This window comes from Salmo salar, chromosome 28 (genome assembly GCF_965601325.2).
Source record: "Salmo salar chromosome 28, fSalSal1, whole genome shotgun sequence".
Classification (NCBI taxonomy): domain Eukaryota; kingdom Metazoa; phylum Chordata; class Actinopteri; order Salmoniformes; family Salmonidae; genus Salmo; species Salmo salar.
In genome coordinates, this window is record NC_138318.1 from 14,434,194 (window position 1) to 14,455,850 (window position 21,657).

The window sequence follows — 21,657 nt, forward strand, 5'->3', positions numbered from 1 at the left end:
GGGTGATTAAGACAAGAGTGTGTGTGCGTGTGTGTGCGTGCATGTGTCTGTGTATTACTGAAAGCGAGGGATGGACAGGGGTGCTGATAGTAGCAGTGTTTCAGTGACTGTCCTATCTAAAGGCTTCCGGCCATCCATATCCAACAGCCGTGGACACAAAGCCGATCCTGGTTATCGTCCATGCTGTGAGCATGTGGCATCATTAAGTTCCTGGGCTTTGATCAAGACCATTCTTCCAGTTACCTGCATTCAGATACTGCACATGTCGGCCATTCTCTCTCCCTACATAACAACGGTCCACTCTCATTATCTTCAACGCTGGAAGGCAAGCATCTCAAATGACACCGTATTCCCAACCAGAGGATGACGTTTAAATGTAATGCACTGTCTACAAAATAGTGTGCTATTTTGGTACACAGTTCAAGGTGACATCCCATTGACTCTGGTCAGAAATAGTGAACTACTTGCGTAGGGAATAGGGTGTCATTTGAGATATAATGCTAAGTTGTTACTGAAGCGACAGGCTAGTTTACCGACATTATTATTGCAGTGCTGAGTAGTTGCTCATCAAGATGCAGTTGATGAGGCTAGTTAAGTGATGAGACCAGACAGACGTATGTGAGCGCGCGCGCACACACACACAATATTCTCTACGTGATGGACCCAGGGCCCAATAATTATCCCTCTTCCAGTTAACGTCTCGCTAATCAAAGCGTCTGACGATTGTTTTTGGAATCAAAGAGCTCGCTGCCGCGGGCTCTAACGCTGCCGCTTGTGATGTTAAAACTTTGTTAAAAGAAGAGGAGCGAGATAATGATGAGAGGCTGCAAAAAGTCGCTGACTCTAGTCAGTGTTGATGAATCTGTTGTTAGTTACACCTAAGGAGAAGAGACATCAAACCCTGCTCAACTCTTGACAGTGTAACTCTCAGATGGTATCTGAAGACGAAAGATGAAAAGACTAAATGAAACCTGACTGGTTTGAGTGTCTGACTGGTAAATGTCTGGAGCTCGTTTCGATACCCGAGGGAGAGCCACACCATATGTTCCTACAGTATCCTCACTGTTGATTCCCCACTTCCAGTAACCTATGCTCGTCACACACCACCATTCAAAGGTTTGGGGTCGCTTAGAAATGTCCTTGTTTTTGATAGAAAAGCACATATGTTGTCCATTAAAATAACATCAAATTGATCAGAAATACAGTGTAGACATTGTTAATGTTGTAAATGACTATTGTAACCACATGGTGGTTAAGTGATGGATGGTGATGAGCTTGATGCAAATTTCCAATAAATACCTGGGGTATTATTTGTATGCTGGTGACATGACGATCGGTGATTGGCTGCCAATTATCAAATAAACTGTATCTTGCTCTTATCCATATGACATCATATAACCTACCCTCTCCACAGCATGCACCAAGATGAGATTGGGCAAGTTCGCTATTTATCGCAACAGCTTTTGTGACAAAACCATCCAGTCAGTTTGAAGGAAACACTCTTCCGCAGTTAAAATGTGCATATATTTGTTATGCAAATATTTGATCATTCCCTTGAAAAAATGTTTGGGTGGAAACCTAGCTAACGACCATCACCATAGACTAAGGTGAAATGCTAACGGTGCCCCACCTTGAGTTCCTCCAGGTCAGGCCTCTCCATGCTGACCACAGCAGCCAGTAGCTGGTCCTCCAGACCGTCCCTGGTCACGGTGAAGTTCATCAGGGTACACTGGGCCTGGAGCTCGGGCTGGTAGTGTGGGCTGGCCAGCTTAGTGTGGAGAATCAGTCTAAAGCTGGGGTTGTACTCACACTCCTTGTCTCCTATTTTTATGTACCTGAGGAGAGGTAGATGGAGAGGAGAGGAGTTGGAGGTGTGATGATTGAAGTCATGCTGTATTAGGATAAATTCAAATTTCAAATGAACTTCTCGCTTCAATTTATGACAGTGACAGTTCAAGGTAGGTATGCACATGGTAGGATTCAGCCTACTGGAACTGTCTGACATTTATTTTAAAGCAGGTTTCAGATTTGATGGAAAACGCTTTGGAAATCACTTAGAGAGTCACGCACCGGCCCTTCTTGATGGTTTCTCTCCCCAGTAGTGGCCCTAGAACAGGGTCTACAGTATCCTCTAGGTTCTCAATCAGAACCACATCACCAGCAGACAGAGCTCTCTCTATGGAGTCCAGATACCTGAGAGACACATGCACAGAAGTCAACACAGACCCGTGAATAGGAGTTTTACTGTCACTAGAAAGAGCTTAAGCCTTAATCAGTTTTACCCGATATTTTAAAGACTTTTTGTACTGTGCTTGTTGAACCGTCTCCTGCACTATCGGTGATGGGTAATGATGTGGAAATTTCATTGAAGAAAATGTTTAATCTACATCGTTATAGCAATTTATTAAACCAGGAAGTGATTCTGTGTAAAGTCTTTCTCACCCACTCTGCCCAATAAAGGAGGCAATTATGGTCTCTATTAAGATTGTCAAGGAGAGCCCATTATATACCCTCTTCAAAAACTCTCTCCAGAACAGCTGCCATCTTGTGACTCACCCTCTCTGTCCGATGCGGATGACGCGTAGATCCTCTCCGTATTTGTTTTTGATCCACTTGACGCCCTGTAGCTGGGGGTCCACCATGAGGGGCCAGCGCTGGCAGGAAGTGAGGATGGTGGCGTTTTCCGTGGACATCCTATCGGCCGGCAGGCCCTCGTTCTGCCACGCCGCGATGTCAGCGTCGTCCATCAGCATGGTCAGAGGGTCCAGGTCGGGGGTCACTGGGATGGGCACCTGGGAGAGAGGGGAGGTGGGATGGGGGACGGTGGTTAGTAACAAGCATGGAAGCCACAGGCATCGAAATGGCATGGATCAGGGGTGGACAACCCTCCTCTTCGAGATTTATGGGGGGGGCTTTTGGTCCAGCCCTGATTCTATTCATCAGCTGCTTATCAGGACGTTCATTAACTGAATGGTAAACACTAATACAATGATGTGAAAACAGAAATGTTGATTATTATGTGTGTGTGTATGCATATGGCTCTGTGTGTGCGTTGTCCCACCTGTAACTGACTGAGGTATGGTCTCCAGGTGTTGTCCATGAGCTGCTGTCGGTAGCGCTTAGTGAAGTATCCCAGGTAGGAGACAAACGCTGTGATGAGGAGGACGTCCCCACACAGAGTCCTCTCCTGACGTCTGAAACTCTCCACTGCCTCCGCCCAACGCACGTTCTCCGACGCCAGACCACCTACCTACAGACCACAACACAATGTGACACGACAGGACACAACGCCACACATAACCATGGAGTGAGACAGGACAGATCACAATTCAAGTGGTGCAGCGGTCTAAGGCACTGCATCTCAGTGCCAGAGGCGTCACTACAGTCCCTGGTTCGAATCCAGGCTGTACATCACATCTGGCCGTGATTGGGAGTCCCATAGGACGGCGCAAAATTGGCCCAGCGTCGTCTGGGTTTGGCCCGGGGTAGGCCGTCATTGTAAATAAGGATTTGTTCTTAATGGACTTGCCTAGTTAAATAAAAAAAAGATTCTAAAAAGAATCTTGAATTTTCATTCAAATCTCATATTGATACCAAGGCATGATTAACACAAAAGTCAAAGTTAAGGCTCTACAATTAGCATTCTGCCCTGAGTGACACTGATTACCCACACTGCACCCTGCTAGCTGCAGACTCATTAAAAAAAGTATACCGTCAGTAGCCTGTTTTAATTACAATAACATCAATGAATAGAAGTGTGATAAAGTTATAGAACACAGCTGGTTTGGAAATAATAAGCTTAACTTAGCAATAATGATTACAATGTTGTTTGACACTTTTAGAAAATGCTGATCCCTCTATTCCTTTGTTGGCCTGTCTCTCATCAAGTGGATAATGTAGATTATCACCCTCACACTGTCAACACAACACATCTCCTTACTGAATACTGATCAGCAGGCGATGTGTATGCCCCCAGGTAAGTGTGTGTGTGTGTGTGTCTGGCCAACTCACCAGGCGGTTGGCAAGAGAGATGGTGCGAGCGGTGGACTCAGCCTCCTGCTGGCATTTGAGCTTGTCGGCCGTGGCTTTCTCAAACTTGGCTGTCAGCTTGGCCAGGTTCTCATTAAGGTGCTGTCACACACACACACACACACACACACACACACACACACACACACACCACACACACACACACACACACACACACACACACACACACACACACACACACACACACACACACACAGAGGAGAAAGAGAGAAAGAGAGAAAGAGAGAGAGAAAGAGAGAGAGAGAGATTGCTTGGTGAGTTGACAGATAAAACTTAAAATGATCTAAACGCTTGTTACCCAACGACAAGCTACTCCGGATGAAACAAAACTTTCACAGTTTTCTGAAAGTTGCTGAAATGTGATCAATCTCCACAAATGATTTATTAGGCATACGGAGGCAGTTATTACAAGGACAAACACAATTAATTGGTGGAGACACACAGGTTCATATTATATGATACTGAGGATTACTAATTCCCCCTGGCTCAGGAGCCATTTTCTACACAAATGCTTCGGCTGACAGCTGAACAAATGACAGGCGGAAAAAAGTGGATTTGGAACTTATTAGAGTCCAAACTAGAAACTCTTCAGGGTTGGACGTTGGCAGACAGCAAGGCGGCTGCTACGGCAGGGCTGCTACATGATCTGACTTCATAAAGAGGGACTGCATAGAGGCTGAGGATGAGGGTCTGAATGTCAAATACACAATAGGCCATTATTATTTACAGCTATTGGGATTGTCATCTTGAGATGTATTTCTTGATGCATATAACAGCCTCTGAATAGAATGTATTTTATACTCCCTTAAAGAAACATACAATTTACTATTAGGTAATTAGATGAATTAGATTTTCACAATGTGAATTCTGATACCACGATATAGTGGACTATAAAACCAAGTCTAAGAAGTGTTTCTAAATCAGATTCAACCTGACCAGTGTTAGGTTAACTCACGTTGATCTTGGTCTTAATGACTGTGAGTTTTTCCTGGGCTGCAGCCAGCTCAGCGTTGGCCTTGCTCAGGGCCTGTCTCTTGGGCTCCACCTCACAGAACACCTGGTAGAACTTGACGATGTTTAGGACCCAGGAGCAGAGGCCCGCCGCAGCATTGGACTTCGAGGCCACTAGTTCGGGCTGGAACTCTGGGTCCTGCAGAGTGGCACGGGGTGGAGGGACACGATTAACACGTTCAACTAAAATGTGCTGCTTGACATCATATCCGAGGTTATGCAAGCTGGTAAGTACAACTGGTCTTGCATGTTGAGTTCTTGGGTACTCTCAACAGATTCAACACTCCCACTTTCCTCAAAAGATGATTTAATAAAGTATCACAATAATATGATACTATCGTCACTGAATTATTCTCAATCAAATTCCCTAAAATAAAACAGTAGGTATGGCTGTGTGACTGTACCAGTAGGTACGGCTGTGTGACTGTACCAGTAGGTACGGCTGTGTGACTGTACCAGTAGGTACGGCTGTGCGACTGTAGCAGTAGGTACGGCTGTGTGACTGTACCAGTAGGTACGGCTGTGTGACTGTACCAGTAGGTATGGCTGTGTGACTGTACCAGTAGGTAAGGCTGTGTGACTGTACCAGTACAGTAGGTATGGCTGTGTGACTGTACCAGTAGGTAAGGCTGTATGACTGTACCAGTAGGTAGGAATGTGTGACTGTACCAGTAAAGTATGTATGGCTGTGTGACTGTACCAGTAGGTAAGGCTTTGTGACTGTACCAGTAGGTAAGGCTGTATGACTGTAGTCTACCAGTAGGTAAGGCTGTGTGACTGTACCAGTAGGTAAGGCTGTATGACTGTACCAGTTGGTAAGGCTGTGTGACTGTACCAGTTGGTAAGGCTGTGTGACTGTACCAGTAGGTAAGGCTGTGTGACTGTACCAGTAAAGTATGTATGGCTGTGTGACTGTAACAGTAGTTATGGCTGTATGACTGTACCAGTTGGTAAGGCTGTGTGACTGTACCAGTAGGTAAGGCTGTATGACTGTACCAGTAGGTAAGGCTGTGTGACTGTACCAGTAGGTAAGGCTGTGTGACTGTACCAGTACTGTAGGTATGGCTGTGTGACTGTACCAGTAGGTAAGGCTGTATGACTGTAGTCTACCAGTAGGTAAGACTCTATGACTGTACCAGTAGGTAAGGCTGTATTACTGTACCAGTGGTTAAGGCCGTATGACTGTACTAGAAGGCTGTATGACTGTACCGGTAGGTAAGACTGTACTTTACCAGTAACTAAGGCTGTATGACTGTCCCAGTAGGTAAGGCTGTATGACTCTACCAGTAGGTAAGGCTGTATGGCTGTACTATACCAGTATGTACAGCTGTATGGCAGTCCTCTACCAGTTGGTAAGGCAGCATTAATGTACTCTACCAGTAGGTATGGCTATATGGCTGTATTCTACCAGTAGGTAAGGCTGTATGACTGTACCAGTAGGTAAGGCTGCATGGCTGTACTCTACCAGTATGTACGGCTGTATGGCTGTACTCTACCAGTATGTACGGCTGTATGGCTATCCTCTACTAGTAGGTAAGGCTATATGACTGTACCAGTAGTTAAGGCTGTATGACCGTACCAGTAAGTAACGTTGCAAGACTGTACTTTACCAGTAGGTAAAGCTGCATGGCTGTACTCTACCAGCAGGTAAGGCTGTACTCTACCTGTAGATAGGGCTGTATGGCCTTGAGGCAGGGCTCTGGGATGTTCTGCTTGTTGAAATGGACCAGGGAGTCCAGGAAGGCATCTACTTTGGCCATCATCACCTTGGCAGCCTTCCAACTACGGTCCTTAGGAACCCGACCACCCGGGGCCATCAGAACCATGACCGCAGCGGTCACGTTGGTCACAGCCACCACAGGAGAACCAAACGACTTCAGCTCAGTCAGGTTGTTCTGGAGGGAGAGATGGAGGGAAGGAAGAATGGATTGAAATAGAGAGTGCATTTGGAGGACATCAGCTTGACCAGGCTATTATGAAAAATGAGAAGGAGGGATAGAGGCAATGACAGAGATTAAAAACTGGAATGCACTTGAAGGACTTCCACTCTGCCAGGTTATTCAGTGCAAGGGAAGGATGAATAAAAAAACGAAAAACTGGATTTCATTCAAAGGACTACAGTTACATTTATATGACATATTAGTAATTTAGTAGATGTTCTTATCCAGAGTGACTTAGAGTTAGTGCATTCATCTTAAGATAGGGGCGACAACCACATACTGTATCACAGTAAATACACTTTTCAATAAAGTAGTTATCAGCAATTAATCAGTAGTTCAGTCAGGGCATTCTAGAAAAAAAATTAAGTTTATAAAAAATAGGAACAGTTTGCTGACTTTGAGAAGAAGAAGAAGAAAACAACAGGGAATATTAATTGGAGTCTTTAGAGGGGGGTAGCCTAGCTGGAGCCTAGCTGGAGCCTAGCTGGAGCCTAGCTGGGAAAGAGATGTCAGTTCTGGTTGGGTGAACACAGAACACCTTAAACCACTCAGGTGCTTAGTGAATCCCACAGCTCTCTCATATAAAACCAACAGAGAACGGCTATAGGGCTAGATAGTAAGAGACCGCTGGACATTGAGCCATGAATATTTTAGTCGATTTTTTGGAGAAAATACCATAATTCCATTTAAAATCTGATATACTGGAAATGAAACCCATAAGGTATCAAACTGTGAGTGTATTTGTGTGTTTGTGTGTGCATGCATGTGTGTGCACCTTATTGAGAGTGTTAAGGGCCTCCTGTGCTGCTATGAGGGCTGGTTCAGCCTTGGCCAGATCCTGCTCACAGTCTCTCTGTTTCCCTGTGACCACCACCGCTATGGCCGCCACCTTCTCTTCCTCCTCATCCGCCACAGTCTTCTCTTTAGACACCTGGTCACAGATCAAAGAAAAAGGACGTAGGCATTATTGTAGTATGCAGCAATGCTTCTCACAAAGTCTCAAAGTGATTCACAATAATGCTTTAGAAAACGTGGATTGCAATATCCAGATGCTAAAAGCACTTTACAATACATTGTTTAGGGAATGATGAAGGGAACTCGACCCACCCACCACCACCAATGTTTAACAGTAGCACCCACCTTCTCTGTTTCCACACCGACCACCTGGATCAGCCTATCAGCATCTTCGTTCTTCTGCTTGAGCTCCACCTCCTGGGCAGCCAGCTTGGCCTTCAGGTCGTCCACCTACCACAGGAGAGAATAGGAGAGGGCAGGTCATGGTTGAGGTTTGGTTGATTCTTCTATCTGTGATCGTGACAGGTGGAGAGCAAAGATCTGTGATGACAGGAAAACTGTATTGCTGATCATTTTTGTCATGCTGATAATGTATTATAAGTAGAAAGCAACATATATATTACACACACAAAAGGAATCTGTTATCGACTAATTGAATCTCTGATGTGTGTTTTTTCAGGACCAAACATTTTTAAGACCCAACACTCAGAACAGACATCATTCTATCATTCACATAATTTTGATCTTAAAAAAATCTATGATTTTGTCAAAGCAGAGAAATGGACAAAAAGGGGACACAAATGGAGAGATAACATGTACACTACCATTCAAAAGTTTGGGGTCGCTTTGAAATGTCCTTGTTTTTGAAAGAAAAGCATTAAAATAACATCAAATTGATCAGCCTCTCCACACTGGCTTCCTGTTAAGGCAAGGGCTGATTTCAAGATTTTACTGCTAACCTACAAAGCATTACATAGGTTTGCTCCTACCTATCTTTCCGATTTGGTCCTGCCGTACATACCTACACGTACGTTACGGTCACAAGACGCAGGCCTCCTTACTGTCCTTAGAATTTCTAAGCAAACAGCTGGAGGCAGGGCTTTCTCCTATAGAGCTCCATTTTTATGGAATGGTCTGCCTACCCATGTGAGAGACGCAGACTCGGTCTCAACCTTTAAGTCTTTATTGAAGACTCATCTCTTCAGTAAGTCCTATGATTGATTGTAGTCTGGCCCAGGAGTGTGAAGGTGAACGGCAAGGCACTGGAGCAACGAACCGCCCCTGCGGTCTCTGCCTGGCCGGTTCACCTCTCTCCACTCTCTCCACTTTGTCTCTAACCCTATTACAGGGGCTGAGTCACTGGCTTACTGGTGCTCTTCCATTCCGTCCCTAGGAGGGGCGCGTCACTTGAGTGGGTTGAGTCACTGACGTGATCTTCCTGTCAGGGTTGGCACCCCCCTTGGTTTGTGCTATGGCGGAGATCTTTGTGGGCTATACTTGGCCTTGTCTCAGGATGGTAAGTTGGTGGTTGAAGATATCCCTCTAGTGGTGTGGGGGCTGTGCTTTGGCAAAGTGGGTGGGGTTATATCCTGACTGTTTGGCCCTGTCCGGGGGGATCGTTGGACGGTGTCACAGTGTCTCCCGACCCCTCCTGTCTCAGCCTCTAGCATTTATGCTGCAGTAGTTTATGTGTCGGGGGGCTAGGGTCAGTCTGTTGTATTTGGAATATTTCTCCTGTCTTATCCGGTGTCCTGTGTGAATTTTAGTATGCTCTCTCTAATTCTCTCTCTCTTTCTTTCTCTCTTTCTTTTTTTCTTTCTCTCTTTCCCTCTTTCTTTCTCTCTCTCGGAGGACCTGAGCCCTAGGACATGCCTTGGGACTACCTGGCCTAATGACTCCTTGCTGTCACCAGTCCACCTAGCCATGCTGCTGCTCCAGTTTCAACTGTTCTGCCTGCAACTATGGAACCCTGACCTGTTCACCAGACATGCTACCTGTCCCAGACCTGCTGTTTTCAACTCTCTAGAGACATCAGGAGCGGTAGAGATACTCTGAATGATCGGCTATGAAAAGCCAACTGACATTTACTCCTGAGGTGCCGACCTGTTGCACCCTCAACAACCACTGTGATTATTATTATTTGACCCTGCTGGTCATCTATGAACATTTGAACATCTTGGCAATGTTCTGTTTTCTTGCATCTTTAATCAGGACAACAGTTTCAGCTGTGCTAACATAATTGCAAAAGGGTTTTCTAATGATCAATTAGCCTTTTAAAATGATAAACTTGGATTAACTAACACAACGTGCAATTGGAACAAAGGAGTGATGGTTGCTGATAATGGACCTCTGTACGCCTATGTAAATATTCCATAAAAAAATCAGCCATTTCCAGCTACAATAGTAATTTACAACATTAACAATGTCTACACTGTATTTCTGATCAATTTGATGTTATTTTAATGGACAAAAAATGTGCTTTTCTTTCAAAATCAAGGACATTTCTAAGTGACCCCAAACATTTGAACGGTAGTGTATACAGTTGAAGTTGGAAGTTTATATACACCTTAGCCAAATACATTTAAACTCAGTTTTTCACAATTCCTGACATTTAATTCTTGTAAAAATACCCTGTCTTAGGTCAGTTAGGATCACCACTTTATTTTAAGAATGTGAAATGTCAGAATAATAGCAAAGAGAATGATTTATTTTAGCTTTTATTTATTTCATCACATTCCCAGTGGGGCAGAAGTTTACATACACTCAATTAGTAATTGGTAGCATTGCCTTTGAATTGTTTAACTTGGGTCAAACGGACGCCTTCCACAAGCTTCCCACAATAAGTTGGGTGAATTGTGGTCCATTCCTCCTGACAGAGCTCGTGTAACTGAGTCAGGTTTGAAGGCCTCCTTGCTCGCACACGTTTTTTCAGTTCAGCCCACACATTTTCTATGGGATTGAGGTCAGGGCTTTGTGATGGCCACTCCAATACCTTGACTTTGTTGTCCTTAAGCCATTTTGACAGAACTTTGGAAGTATGCTTGGGGTCATTGTCCATTTGGAAGACCCATTTGCGACCAAGCTTTAACTTCCTGACTGATGTCTTGAGATGTTGCTTCAATATATCCACATAACTTTCCTCCCTCATGATGGCATCTATTTTGTGAAGTGCACCAGTCACTCCTGCAGCAAAGCACCCCCACAACATGATGCTGCCACCCCCATGCTTCACAGTTGAGATGGTGTTCTTCGCCTTGCAAATGTTCCCCTTTTTCCTCCAAACATAATGATGGTCATTATGGCCAAACAGTTCTATTTTTGTTTCATCAGACCAGAGGACATTTCTCCAAATAGTACGATCTTTGTCCCCATGTGGAGTTGCAAACCGTAGTCTGGCTTTTTTATGGCAGTTTTGGAGCAGTGGCTTCTTCCTTGCTGAACGGACTTTCAGGTTATGTCAATATAGGACTCATTTTACTGTGGATATAGAGACTTTTGTACCGGTTTCCTCCAGCATCTTCACAAGGTCCTTTGCTGTTGTTCTAGGATTGATTTGCACTTTTCGCACCAAATCACATTCATCTCTAGGAGACAGAATGCGTCTCCTTCTTGAGCGGTATGACGGCTGCATGGTCCCATGGTGTTTATACTTGCATACTATTGTTTGTACAGATGAACGTGGTACCTTCAGGCATTTGAAAATTGCTCCCAAGGATGAACCAGACTTGTGGACTTCTTTTGATTTTCCCATGATGTCAAGCAAAGAGGCACTGAGTTTGAAGGTAGGCCTTGAAATATATCCACAAGTACACCTCCAATTGACTGAAATGATGTCAATTAGCCTATCAGAAGCTTCTAAAGCCATGCCATCATTTTCTGGAATTTTCCAAGCTGTTTAAGGGCACAGTCAACTTAGTGTATGTATACTTCTGACCCACTGGAATTGTGATACAGTGTATTATAAGTGAAATAATCTGTCTGTAAACAATTGTTGGAAAAATTACTTGTGTCATACACAAAGTAGATGTCCTAACCGACTTGCCAAAACTATAGTTTGTTAACAACAAATGTGTGGAGTGGTTGAAAAACGAGTTTTAATGACTCCAACCTAAGTGTATGTAAACTTCCGACTTCAACTGTATCTACTGGATAATTTAATTGCGTTAGGCGCTAGAACTGTAATCAGACACACACAGACAGACACACACGCATGCATGCATGCACAAACACACACTCATGCCACACACACACACACACACACACACACACACACACACACACACACACACACACACACACACACACACACACACACACACACACACACACACACACACACACACGAAAACCTGAAACACACACAATTTCCACAGAATGCGTGCATGTTTCTACATTACCATCTGACTTCGTCAAAATGTTGCACAGGGGAAATAAAACAGAGTGATTTTTGTTGTTCTTTGAGATAATTAACTAAACATGACGTGAGAGAGCTGAGGGTGTTGTGTAGAAGATGTCTCTGTTGGGTCCTGATGAAATCAACCCAGACAGAACCTGACGAGCACCGAGTGAGCAATCAGAGTGATGGGTGGGAGGGGGAGATGGAGGGAATTAGAGGGAGAGAAAGAGAGAGAGAGAGAGAGAGAGAGAGAGAGGGATAGAGAGAGTGCTTCTAGACAGAGTGTATTGTCTTTATCAATTAAAATCCGTATAACTGCCTTACCGCCCTCCCTCTATGGAAGATGAAATAATGTCCAGGTGGATCTAAACAAACCTAAAGTTATTTCCAAGATCTAATTTACAGGAGAGCAGGTATTTTCCCCTACAGCATCATAACCAGTTCAGACTGGGAGTCTGGGACCGATACACTAGAACCCATCAGATCATGTTATCAGAACAGAGAAACATGTGGTTGAAAAAGCAGAACTATTTTCCCTTAATCATTAAAGGCCCAGTGCAGTCGAAATTAAGTTTTCCTGCGTTTTCTATAATATTGTACAACAGCTAATGAAACTAACACTGTACAAGTGTGAAAAAAATTGGATCAGTGTTGTTTCCTGATAGTTGCTGGTTGAAAATACAATCTACATCTCAATTGTTACCTAGAAAGGATTTGATATTGATATAAAAACGGCTGCATTGGGCCTTTAAATCATTTTTATATATAACCTCCTATTTTTCCTTTATCTGGCTCCTTGTCAGGGATCTGTGGATGAGGGTAGATTGGAGGTTAGAACCCTCACATTTACACGACTGGAGATGAGACATTAGCCTCCCACAGCGATTAGTGTCAGAGAGACAAAAGAAGAGGTGTGTGTGTGTGTGTGTGTGTGTGTGTGGTGTGTGTGTGTGTGGTGTGTGTGTGTGTGTGTGTGTGTAGGTTCATTATAAAGAGTATAAGAGCACTATTCGCCCACTCAACTCTACACTGATAGAAGGAGGTCTAGGAGCCACACACACACACACACACACACACACACACACACACACACACACACACACACACACACACACGTGTATGTGCATGTGTGTGTATAGCGCAAGATCTCAGCTCCCCTGATCCGCTCCCAGATACATCCTGTGGTATCAGCGCATCTCAGCTCCAACCCACTCTCTCTCTCCTCTCATTAAAACACTATTAACACTCATCATCCAAGATGGCTGCCGCAAAAACAGACCAAAATCCAGACCAGAGGAGCTGAACACAGCCCACAGGAATCCCTTTAATATGTTCTCTGGGGAGCCGATGAGTCATTTTCAGCCTCATCTCCCCGCTTTAACCCCCTGCAACCTTGTTTATTGTTGTTTACCAGACAGCCGACCTCTGACTTTCTGTATTAAGTGTTGATGTTACAAAACAAGTACATTTATTGCAAGAGGCTTGTCAGAGGGACGTGAACACATATAGAAAGAGCATTAATGAAGCCCGTTGTAAAAGGGGTCAGAACTGTAATGAACAGTCAACACAATTACAGGGTAAGTATGTACTGTAATGTATGTACGTGACCCGCTGGGTATTCCTATATGGGGTTGGTGACACGTTATAATGCATTAATACTTTTAACGTTGGAGGGTGTGTCACCAACACTATAATTAGACTGTCCTGCGTGTGGGACTCGCTGATGTGTTCATGTCCCTTCAAGTGTTGAATCAGTGAACATACACTGAGTGTACAAAACATTAGGAACACCTAACCTAATATTGAGTTGCTCCCCCATTTGCCCTCAGAACAGCCTCAATTTGTTGATGACTCTACAAGGTGTCAAAAGTGTTCCACAGGGATGCTGGCCTATGCTGACTCCAATACTTCTCACAGTTGTGTCAAGTTGTCTGAATGTCCTTTGGGTGGTGGGCTATTCTTGATAAACACGGGAAACTGTTGAGCTGAAAAACCCAGCAGCGTTGCAGTTCTTGACACACTCAAACCGGTTTGCCTGGCACCTACTACCATACCCCGTTCAAAGGCACTTAAATCTTTTGTCTTGCACATTCACCCTCTGAATGGCACATACACACAATCCATGTCTCAATTGTCTCAAGGCTTAAAAACCCTTCTTTAACCTGTCTCCTCCCCTTCATCTACACTGATTGAAGTGGATTTAAGAAATGACATCAATAAGGGATCATAACTTTCACCTGGATTCACCTGGCCAGTCTATGTCATGGAAAGAGCATGTTTTGTACACTCAGTGTACAGTTCAGTACATGAAAAACATGAACGCATAAAGGTACTTATACAGGCATCAGCATCAAGTTGGTAAGGGCGTGTATGGAGGAGCACAGGTTGAGGTACTGTTGGGCTTCAGATGAGTTAAAGGAAACATGTGAATACAGAGGAGGTAAGGTAAGAGAATATATGGAGTATATTTTTACCTGAGTGGAGGAGCTGTTGAGTTTCTACAGGCCATTCTCCAGCCTCTCCATCTTGATGGTTAAGGTGAGGAAGAGGCCGGTACAGTAGGTTAAGTTAGAATAAAGTAAGGTAAGGTCTGACCTGAGCGGAGGTGCTGTTGAGTTTCTGTAGGCCGTTCTCCAGGCGTTCCATCTTCATGGTGAGATCTCTGCTCTTATTGGCCAGCAGGCTTTGGTACAGCTTGATCTGCTCCAGGAAGGACTTGGGCGTGGTGTAGTTATAGCGCCTCTCATTGGACAGGTACTCCTTGGAGGTGTGGTTCACACTGACGTGGACGTAGGCCATGAACTTACTCACTGACTCCTTCAGCTCCGGCTGGGAGAGGTAGAGTGTTAGAGGTTTTATTGTGGATGATTACGAAAGAGAGAGAGAGAGAGAGAGAGAGAGAGAGAGAGAGAGAGATAGAGTGGGAATGAAAAGTGTGAGAGAGAACGAGAGAGAAAAAGAGAGAAAAAGAGAGAGAAGGAGAGATCTCACCTCAATGTTATCGACCTCTTGGAGGAACTTGAGGCTGACAGACTCCAGCGCCTCCTGTGGCCACTCATGGAACCAGTCGATGGCTGTACAGTTAACCACAGCTGGAAACTTCCTGCTACGCACCCGCAACTTACTGCCCACTGGAGAAAAGCACAGGGCCACCTACACACACAGAGAAACGCATACGCCCACACACACACACACACACACACACACACACACACACACACACACACACACACACACACACACACACACACACACACACACACACACACACACACACACACACACACACACACACACACACACACACGTCAGCCCACTGCCCCCAGGGGAGAAACACACAGACACCTACCTAGCACAGGGATGAGGAATCCAGCTGTATGTGTTTATGTGTGTGCCTGTGTGTATGTGTGTGCACCTTTGTATGTGTGTGTGTGTGTGTGTGTGTGTGTATATTGTGTATGATCCAGCCTCTCTAAACACCGACCCATGGGACCCTACTACCCTCATTTATTCTGCTCCAAACCTCATCATAATAATAATACTGCTAACCCCTGGCCTGACGCTTTCCCTCAGACAACAGGGTATAGTGGTGGCACGATCTCATCAGGACTGTAGTCACACAGAGAGAAATGCTGGCCTACAGTTCATACCCAAACCACAGCTCTCACAGCAATATAATAAGACTAGACCTTACTAAAAATGTATCTGAAAAATGTCATGAACTTCTGAATAATATAATCTCTATGGCACAGGAGGTGGTAACAACTCAGAAGGCAAAGCTGGTTACAAAAACCTGTTTACAACCACTTCTAGACCAGTTTCATTTGAATTATTATTATTAACGTTTCTCAACTTATTATACCGAGAGAGATATGAAATTCAAAGAAACGCTCCATGTCCCTGAGCAAGACAGTTTGTCACCTTGAGCTGCCTGCGGACTCGATCGATGAAGAACTTCCAGCAGTTTTCCCGGGTGTCCATCATTCCAAGTCCTCGCACCTCGTTCCTGACGCTCCCGATGATGTTCTCCACCTCGTCATCTGGGAACAGGTCAGGAATCTCACCTGGGATAGAACATTCACATCACACCGAGACATGGTGGGTAATGTACAGTCCTGGGGGGCTACTGTGTATGCAGGTTTCTGTTCCAGACCATTACTAGCATGTCACAATTTGACTACGTGGAAATGTACATTTCTAAGCACTAGTGCCATAGATGCTACCTGTGCATCCCACATATAGGGTAACTTATTGGAACACTCACGTGTTGTTGAAGTATCTAAACCAATGGGGATCTCACCGATCATATAACATGCAGGTCTAAACCAATAGGGAGCTCACCTACAATAGAACATTCAGATCTAAACCAATAGGGAGCTCACCTACAATAGAACATTCAGATCTAAACCAATAGGGAGCTCACCTACAATAGAACATTCAGATCTAAACCAATAGGGAGCTCACCTACAATAGAACATTCAGATCTAAACCAATAGGGAGCTCACCTACAATAGAACATTCAGATCTAAACCAATAGGGAGCTCACCTACAATAGAACATTCAGATCTAAACCAATAGGGCGCTCACCTACAATAGAACATTCAGATCTAAACCAATAGGGAGCTCACCTACAATAGAACATTCAGATCTAAACCAATAGGGAGCTCACCTACAATAGAACATTCAGATCTAAACCAATAGGGAGCTCACCTACAATAGAACATTCAGATCTAAACCAATAGGGAGCTCACCTACAATAGAACATTCAGATCTAAACCAATAGGGAGCTCACCTACAATAGAACATTCAGATCTAAACCAATAGGGAGCTCACCTACAATAGAACATTCAGATCTAAACCAATAGGGAGCTCACCTACAATAGAACATTCAGATCTAAACCAATAGGGAGCTCACCTACAATAGAACATTCAGATCTAAACCAATAGGGAGCTCACCTACAATAGAACATTCAGATCTAAACCAATAGGGAGCTCACCTACAATAGAACATTCAGATCTAAACCAATAGGGAGCTCACCTACAATAGAACATTCAGATCTAAACCAATAGGGAGCTCACCTACAATAGAACATTCAGATCTAAACCAATAGGGAGCTCACCTACAATAGAACATTCAGATCTAAACCAATAGGGAGCTCACCTACAATAGAACATTCAGATCTAAACCAATAGGGAGCTCACCTACAATAGAACATTCAGATCTAAACCAATAGGGAGCTCACCTACAATAGAACATTCAGATCTAAACCAATAGGGAGCTCACCTACAATAGAACATTCAGATGAGGTTAAATCTGCGATATTACAACAACAAAGAAGTTACTTCAAACAACGAACACTGTTTTTTTCCCCTTGTATAATTGCACATCACTTCATGCGGGATAGAAGAGCAGAATAGGTCCTGCAAATGTATTTTTACCATGCTGGACGCTTTATCAACAAAACAATAACAGAATGTCCTGGGGCGAACAGTGGCACTGTTTCCTCTATCGCAGAAGGGGTGTAAACAGGAGGTAGTGACAGGCGAGGGTCCTAGTGACTGGATGACTCACATTACTGATTTACGGTGAAGCTCTGAGCATTACTATTACAGTACTGCAACTCAGACTCACAGAGAGGAAGACAGAGAGGAGAAAAAAATCCTCTGTTTCTTTAGGTTTTTACTTCCATGTCTCCTCCTCATCCATCTGAATAATGGAATAGAATTGTAGTTTAGAACTGACTTGTTTGTTTATCCGGAGGTGGACATTTGCGTTTGGCATCACCTCCAACAGTGATGCAGTAGCAGTGTTTCAGCAGACTCACACAAAGCCATGGTAACTGGCTGTTCTTCTTTGTGAAAGAGAGTATTCTCCTCTCATTCATCTACATAGGCAGCTATTGGCAAGGACAGATACAGTATATTGAAGCTCTTTATATATGGCTCTGGCTTCCCCTGCCTTACCTAATGCCAACAGAGTGACACATAGCCTTCTTTCCCAATGTCCCCCCCAGCCAACCCCAATGCCAACCCCCTTGCCCAATGTCCCAGCCAACCCCAATGCCAACCCCCTTCCCCAATGTCCCAGCCAACCCCAATGCCAACCCCCCTCCCCAATGTCCCCGTCCCAATCGTACCCGATGCCAAAAGATCGTTGACCAGAACGAGGAACTTCTCATCTGCCACCTGGGCATCAGTCATTAGCAGCACCGTGCCAACATTCTTCACGCCAGCTTTGATGTAGAGGGACGCCAGGTCAGTCTGATGGGGGGGTGACGGGAGAGAGAGAGAGAGAGAGAGAGGTGTGGAGGGAGGAAGGGAGGGAGTGGAGAAGGGAGAGAGGGAGCATTTAGCTGGTCAGCTGCTAGACATAAGTTCCCAGAAGAACAGAATGGGGAACATTTGTAGTTTAAGTAATGGTCTCGGTCAGTGCATGCAGGTGCGTGCGTGCGAGTGTGTGTGCGTGCATGTGTGAGTGCGTGTACCTTGAGGTCAGGGATGCCGTAGCCTTTCCTGAGGGTGATTTGGAACACTTCCAGGTTGGAGATGAAGGCAGCCAATCGGGTGAGGCTCTGCTTGCCGCTGCCGCCCACGCCGACCAATAGAGCGTTACCACGTGGAGACTCCAGGATACGGTTGATACGGCAACTACGGGGGGGGGGGGGGGGGGGGGAGGGAGGGCAATAAAGAGCAAGAGGGGAAAGGGAGGGACAAAAGCAGAGGTTTTAAGAGGCAATCGGCATTATTTACTGATGATACGGCATTAAAAGTGTTTCTCAGTTCATTTCTGTTTTATTAGTGACATGTTGGACCTATAATAAGTACATTAAAAAGCCAAATAGAGGTTTCTCCTTCCTACATGTGAGCCATAGCATCTTCAAACAGAACCAGGTTGAGGACAGCGTTGACTTCGTTATAGCTGTCCAGGACCTCCAGTAGTGTCTTGTTGAGGGAGCTCCAGGACTGGACAGCCATGTACCGGGGCTCCCCCACCCCCGAGGCGAAGTGACAGAACATGTTCATCTCCCTGGCCTGCTCCAGCGTCTCCTCCATATCCTGAGGGGAGACACATTCAGTATGCATCCCAAATGGCCCCTTATTGCCTATTTAGCGCACTACTTTTGAACCAGGGCCTGGGCTCTGGTTCAAAAGTAGTGCACTATATTGGGAACAGTGTGCCATTTTAGGACAGCGCCTCAGTTACCTACAGTGGAACGGTTAAATGGAATCACTCTGGAGTAGGCTACTCTGTGTTCACTTTTACTAGTTATGTTTAACACTTCAATTATGTATGACAGCAGGATGTTTCTAAACGTAGGCTTCTGTTTGAGGAAATGTACATTCCTACAGTGTATTCCCTAAGACTGCAGTTTATCTGAGGGAACTGTGATAACTTTCTCCTTTCTTCTGTCTCTTTCTCATTAGAGAACACTTGGAAACGACTAGCTGGCATGCCGGAAGCGGTGCTTTATATTTTGGTGGTGGTGGTGGTGTGTGTGGTGGTGGTGGTGGTGGTGGTGTGTGGTGGTGGTGGTGGTGGTGGTGGTGTGGTGGTGTGTGGTGTGGTGGTGGTGTGGTGGTGGTGGTGGTGGTGGTGGTGGTGGTGGTGGTGTGTGGTGGTGGTGGTGGTGTGTGGTGGTGGTGTGGTGGTGGTGGTGGTGGTGGTGGGTGGTGGTGGTGGTGGTGGTGGTGGTGGTGGTGGTGGTGGTGGTGGTGGTGGTGTGTGGTGGTGGTGGTGTGTGGTGGGTGGTGGTGGTGGTGGTGTGTGGTGGTGGTGGTGGTGTGGTGGTGGTGGTGGTGGTGTGGTGGTGGTGGTGTGTGGTGGTGGTGGTGGTGGTGGTGGTGGTGTGGTGGTGGTGGTGGTGGTGGTGGTGGTGGTGTGTGGTGGTGGTGTGTGTGTGGTGGTGGTGGTGGTGTGGTGGTGGTGGTGGTGTGTGGTGGTGGTGTGTGGTGGTGGTGGTGGTGTGTGGTGGTGTGTGGTGGTGGTGGTGGTGGTGGTGTGTGGTGATGGTGGTGTGTGGTGGTGGTGGTGGTGGTGGTGGTGTGTGGTGGTGTGTGGTGGTGGTGGTGGTGTGTGGTGGTGGTGGTGTGTGGTGGTGGTGTGTGGTGGTGGTGGTGTGTGGTGGTGGTGGTGGTGTGTGGTGGTGGTGTGTGGTGGTGGTGGTGGTGTGTGGTGGTATGTGGTGGTGGTGGTGTGTGGTGGTGGTGGTGTGTGGTGGTGTGTGGTGGTGGTGTGTGGTGGTGGTGGTGTGTGGTGGTGGTGTGTGGTGGTGGTGGTGGTGTGTGGTGGTGGTGGTGGTGGTGGTGGTGGTGGTGGTGTGTGGTGATGGTGGTGTGTGGTGGTGGTGGTGTGTGGTGGTGGTGGTGTGTGGTGGTGGTGGTGTGTGGTGGTGGTGGTGGTGGTGGTGTGTGGTGGTGGTGGTGTGTGGTGGTGGTGGAGTGTGGTGGTGGTGGTGTGTGTTCCCTCGCTGCAGAAAAGTGTCTGTGTGTCTGCGTGTATTCCCCTGTGTGTGTAGGTGTCAGTTCCCTGGCTGTAAGCATGAACAGTGTGTTTGTGATAAAGTCAGGAGGGTAGGGAGTCAGGGCACAGCGGTCAGAAAACCATTAAAATGTTTTCCAATTTGCTGGGCTGGTGGCCCAGGCCCTGACAGGCAGACCCTTCTCCTGATTACTATTCTCTCCATTCCTCTCCTCTTCCCTCTCCTCGCTGCGCTGGTCACTGATGTCCGGCCTCCGACTCTGAGCAGGCTGTCTAATGATTTTCCCCCTCCACCTCTTGCTCCGTCTTCCTCTGCTGAACTTGGTAAAAGTCTCTCCTCAACAGTGTGTGTGTGTGTGTGTATGTGTGTGTGTGTGTGTGTGTGTGTGTGTGTGTGTGTGTGTGTGTGCTGTGTGAGTCAGAGTGTGTTTGCATGCCTGTGTGTGAAGTGTGTGTGTGAAATGTGTGTGCCCATGCTGGTGTCTGTGGGTGTACGTCCATGTGCGTGCCTGCGTGTGTGTAGGGGTGTACGTACATGTGCGTGCCTGCGTGTGTGTAGGGGTGTACGTCCATGTGAGTGCCTGCGTGTGTGTACGGGTGTACGTCCATGTGCGTGCCTGCGTGTGTGTAGGGGTGTACGTCCATGTGCGTGCCTGCGTGTGTGTAGGGGTGTACGTCCATGTGCGTGCCTGCGTGTGTGTAGGGGTGTACGTCCATGTGCGTGCCTGCGTGTGTGTAGGGGTGTACGTCCATGTGCGTGCCTGAGTGTGTGTACGGGTGTACGTCCATGTGAGTGCCTGCGTGTGTGTGCCTGTGGGTGCGTGCCTGTGCGTGTGTGTAGGGGTGTACGTCCATGTGCGTGCCTGCGTGTGTGTAGGGGTGTACGTCCATGTGCGTGCCTGCGTGTGTGTAGGGGTGTACGTCCATGTGCGTGCCTGCGTGTGTGTAGGGGTGTACGTCCATGTGAGTGCCTGCGTGTGTGTAGG

The 21,657-nt window shown here is 46.1% G+C and overlaps 1 protein-coding gene across 1 annotated transcript in view; it reads right to left on the minus strand.

The window, feature by feature from the left end:
* dnah9 (dynein, axonemal, heavy chain 9) overlaps nucleotides 1-21,657 on the minus strand; it is a 124,287-nt gene that overhangs the window by 47,339 nt on the left and 55,291 nt on the right. Inside the window, exons 47-61 of the mRNA XM_014179529.3 lie at nucleotides 19,052-19,248; nucleotides 18,678-18,840; nucleotides 18,330-18,453; nucleotides 16,114-16,256; nucleotides 15,184-15,345; nucleotides 14,788-15,021; nucleotides 8,142-8,246; nucleotides 7,777-7,932; nucleotides 6,726-6,956; nucleotides 5,006-5,200; nucleotides 4,012-4,131; nucleotides 3,062-3,250; nucleotides 2,557-2,792; nucleotides 2,071-2,193; nucleotides 1,631-1,835 (exon numbers count right to left, since the gene is read on the minus strand). Coding sequence (XP_014035004.3) covers nucleotides 1,631-1,835; nucleotides 2,071-2,193; nucleotides 2,557-2,792; nucleotides 3,062-3,250; nucleotides 4,012-4,131; nucleotides 5,006-5,200; nucleotides 6,726-6,956; nucleotides 7,777-7,932; nucleotides 8,142-8,246; nucleotides 14,788-15,021; nucleotides 15,184-15,345; nucleotides 16,114-16,256; nucleotides 18,330-18,453; nucleotides 18,678-18,840; nucleotides 19,052-19,248 — 2,583 coding nt within the window. The remainder of the gene's footprint in view (nucleotides 1-1,630; nucleotides 1,836-2,070; nucleotides 2,194-2,556; nucleotides 2,793-3,061; nucleotides 3,251-4,011; nucleotides 4,132-5,005; nucleotides 5,201-6,725; nucleotides 6,957-7,776; nucleotides 7,933-8,141; nucleotides 8,247-14,787; nucleotides 15,022-15,183; nucleotides 15,346-16,113; nucleotides 16,257-18,329; nucleotides 18,454-18,677; nucleotides 18,841-19,051; nucleotides 19,249-21,657) is intronic.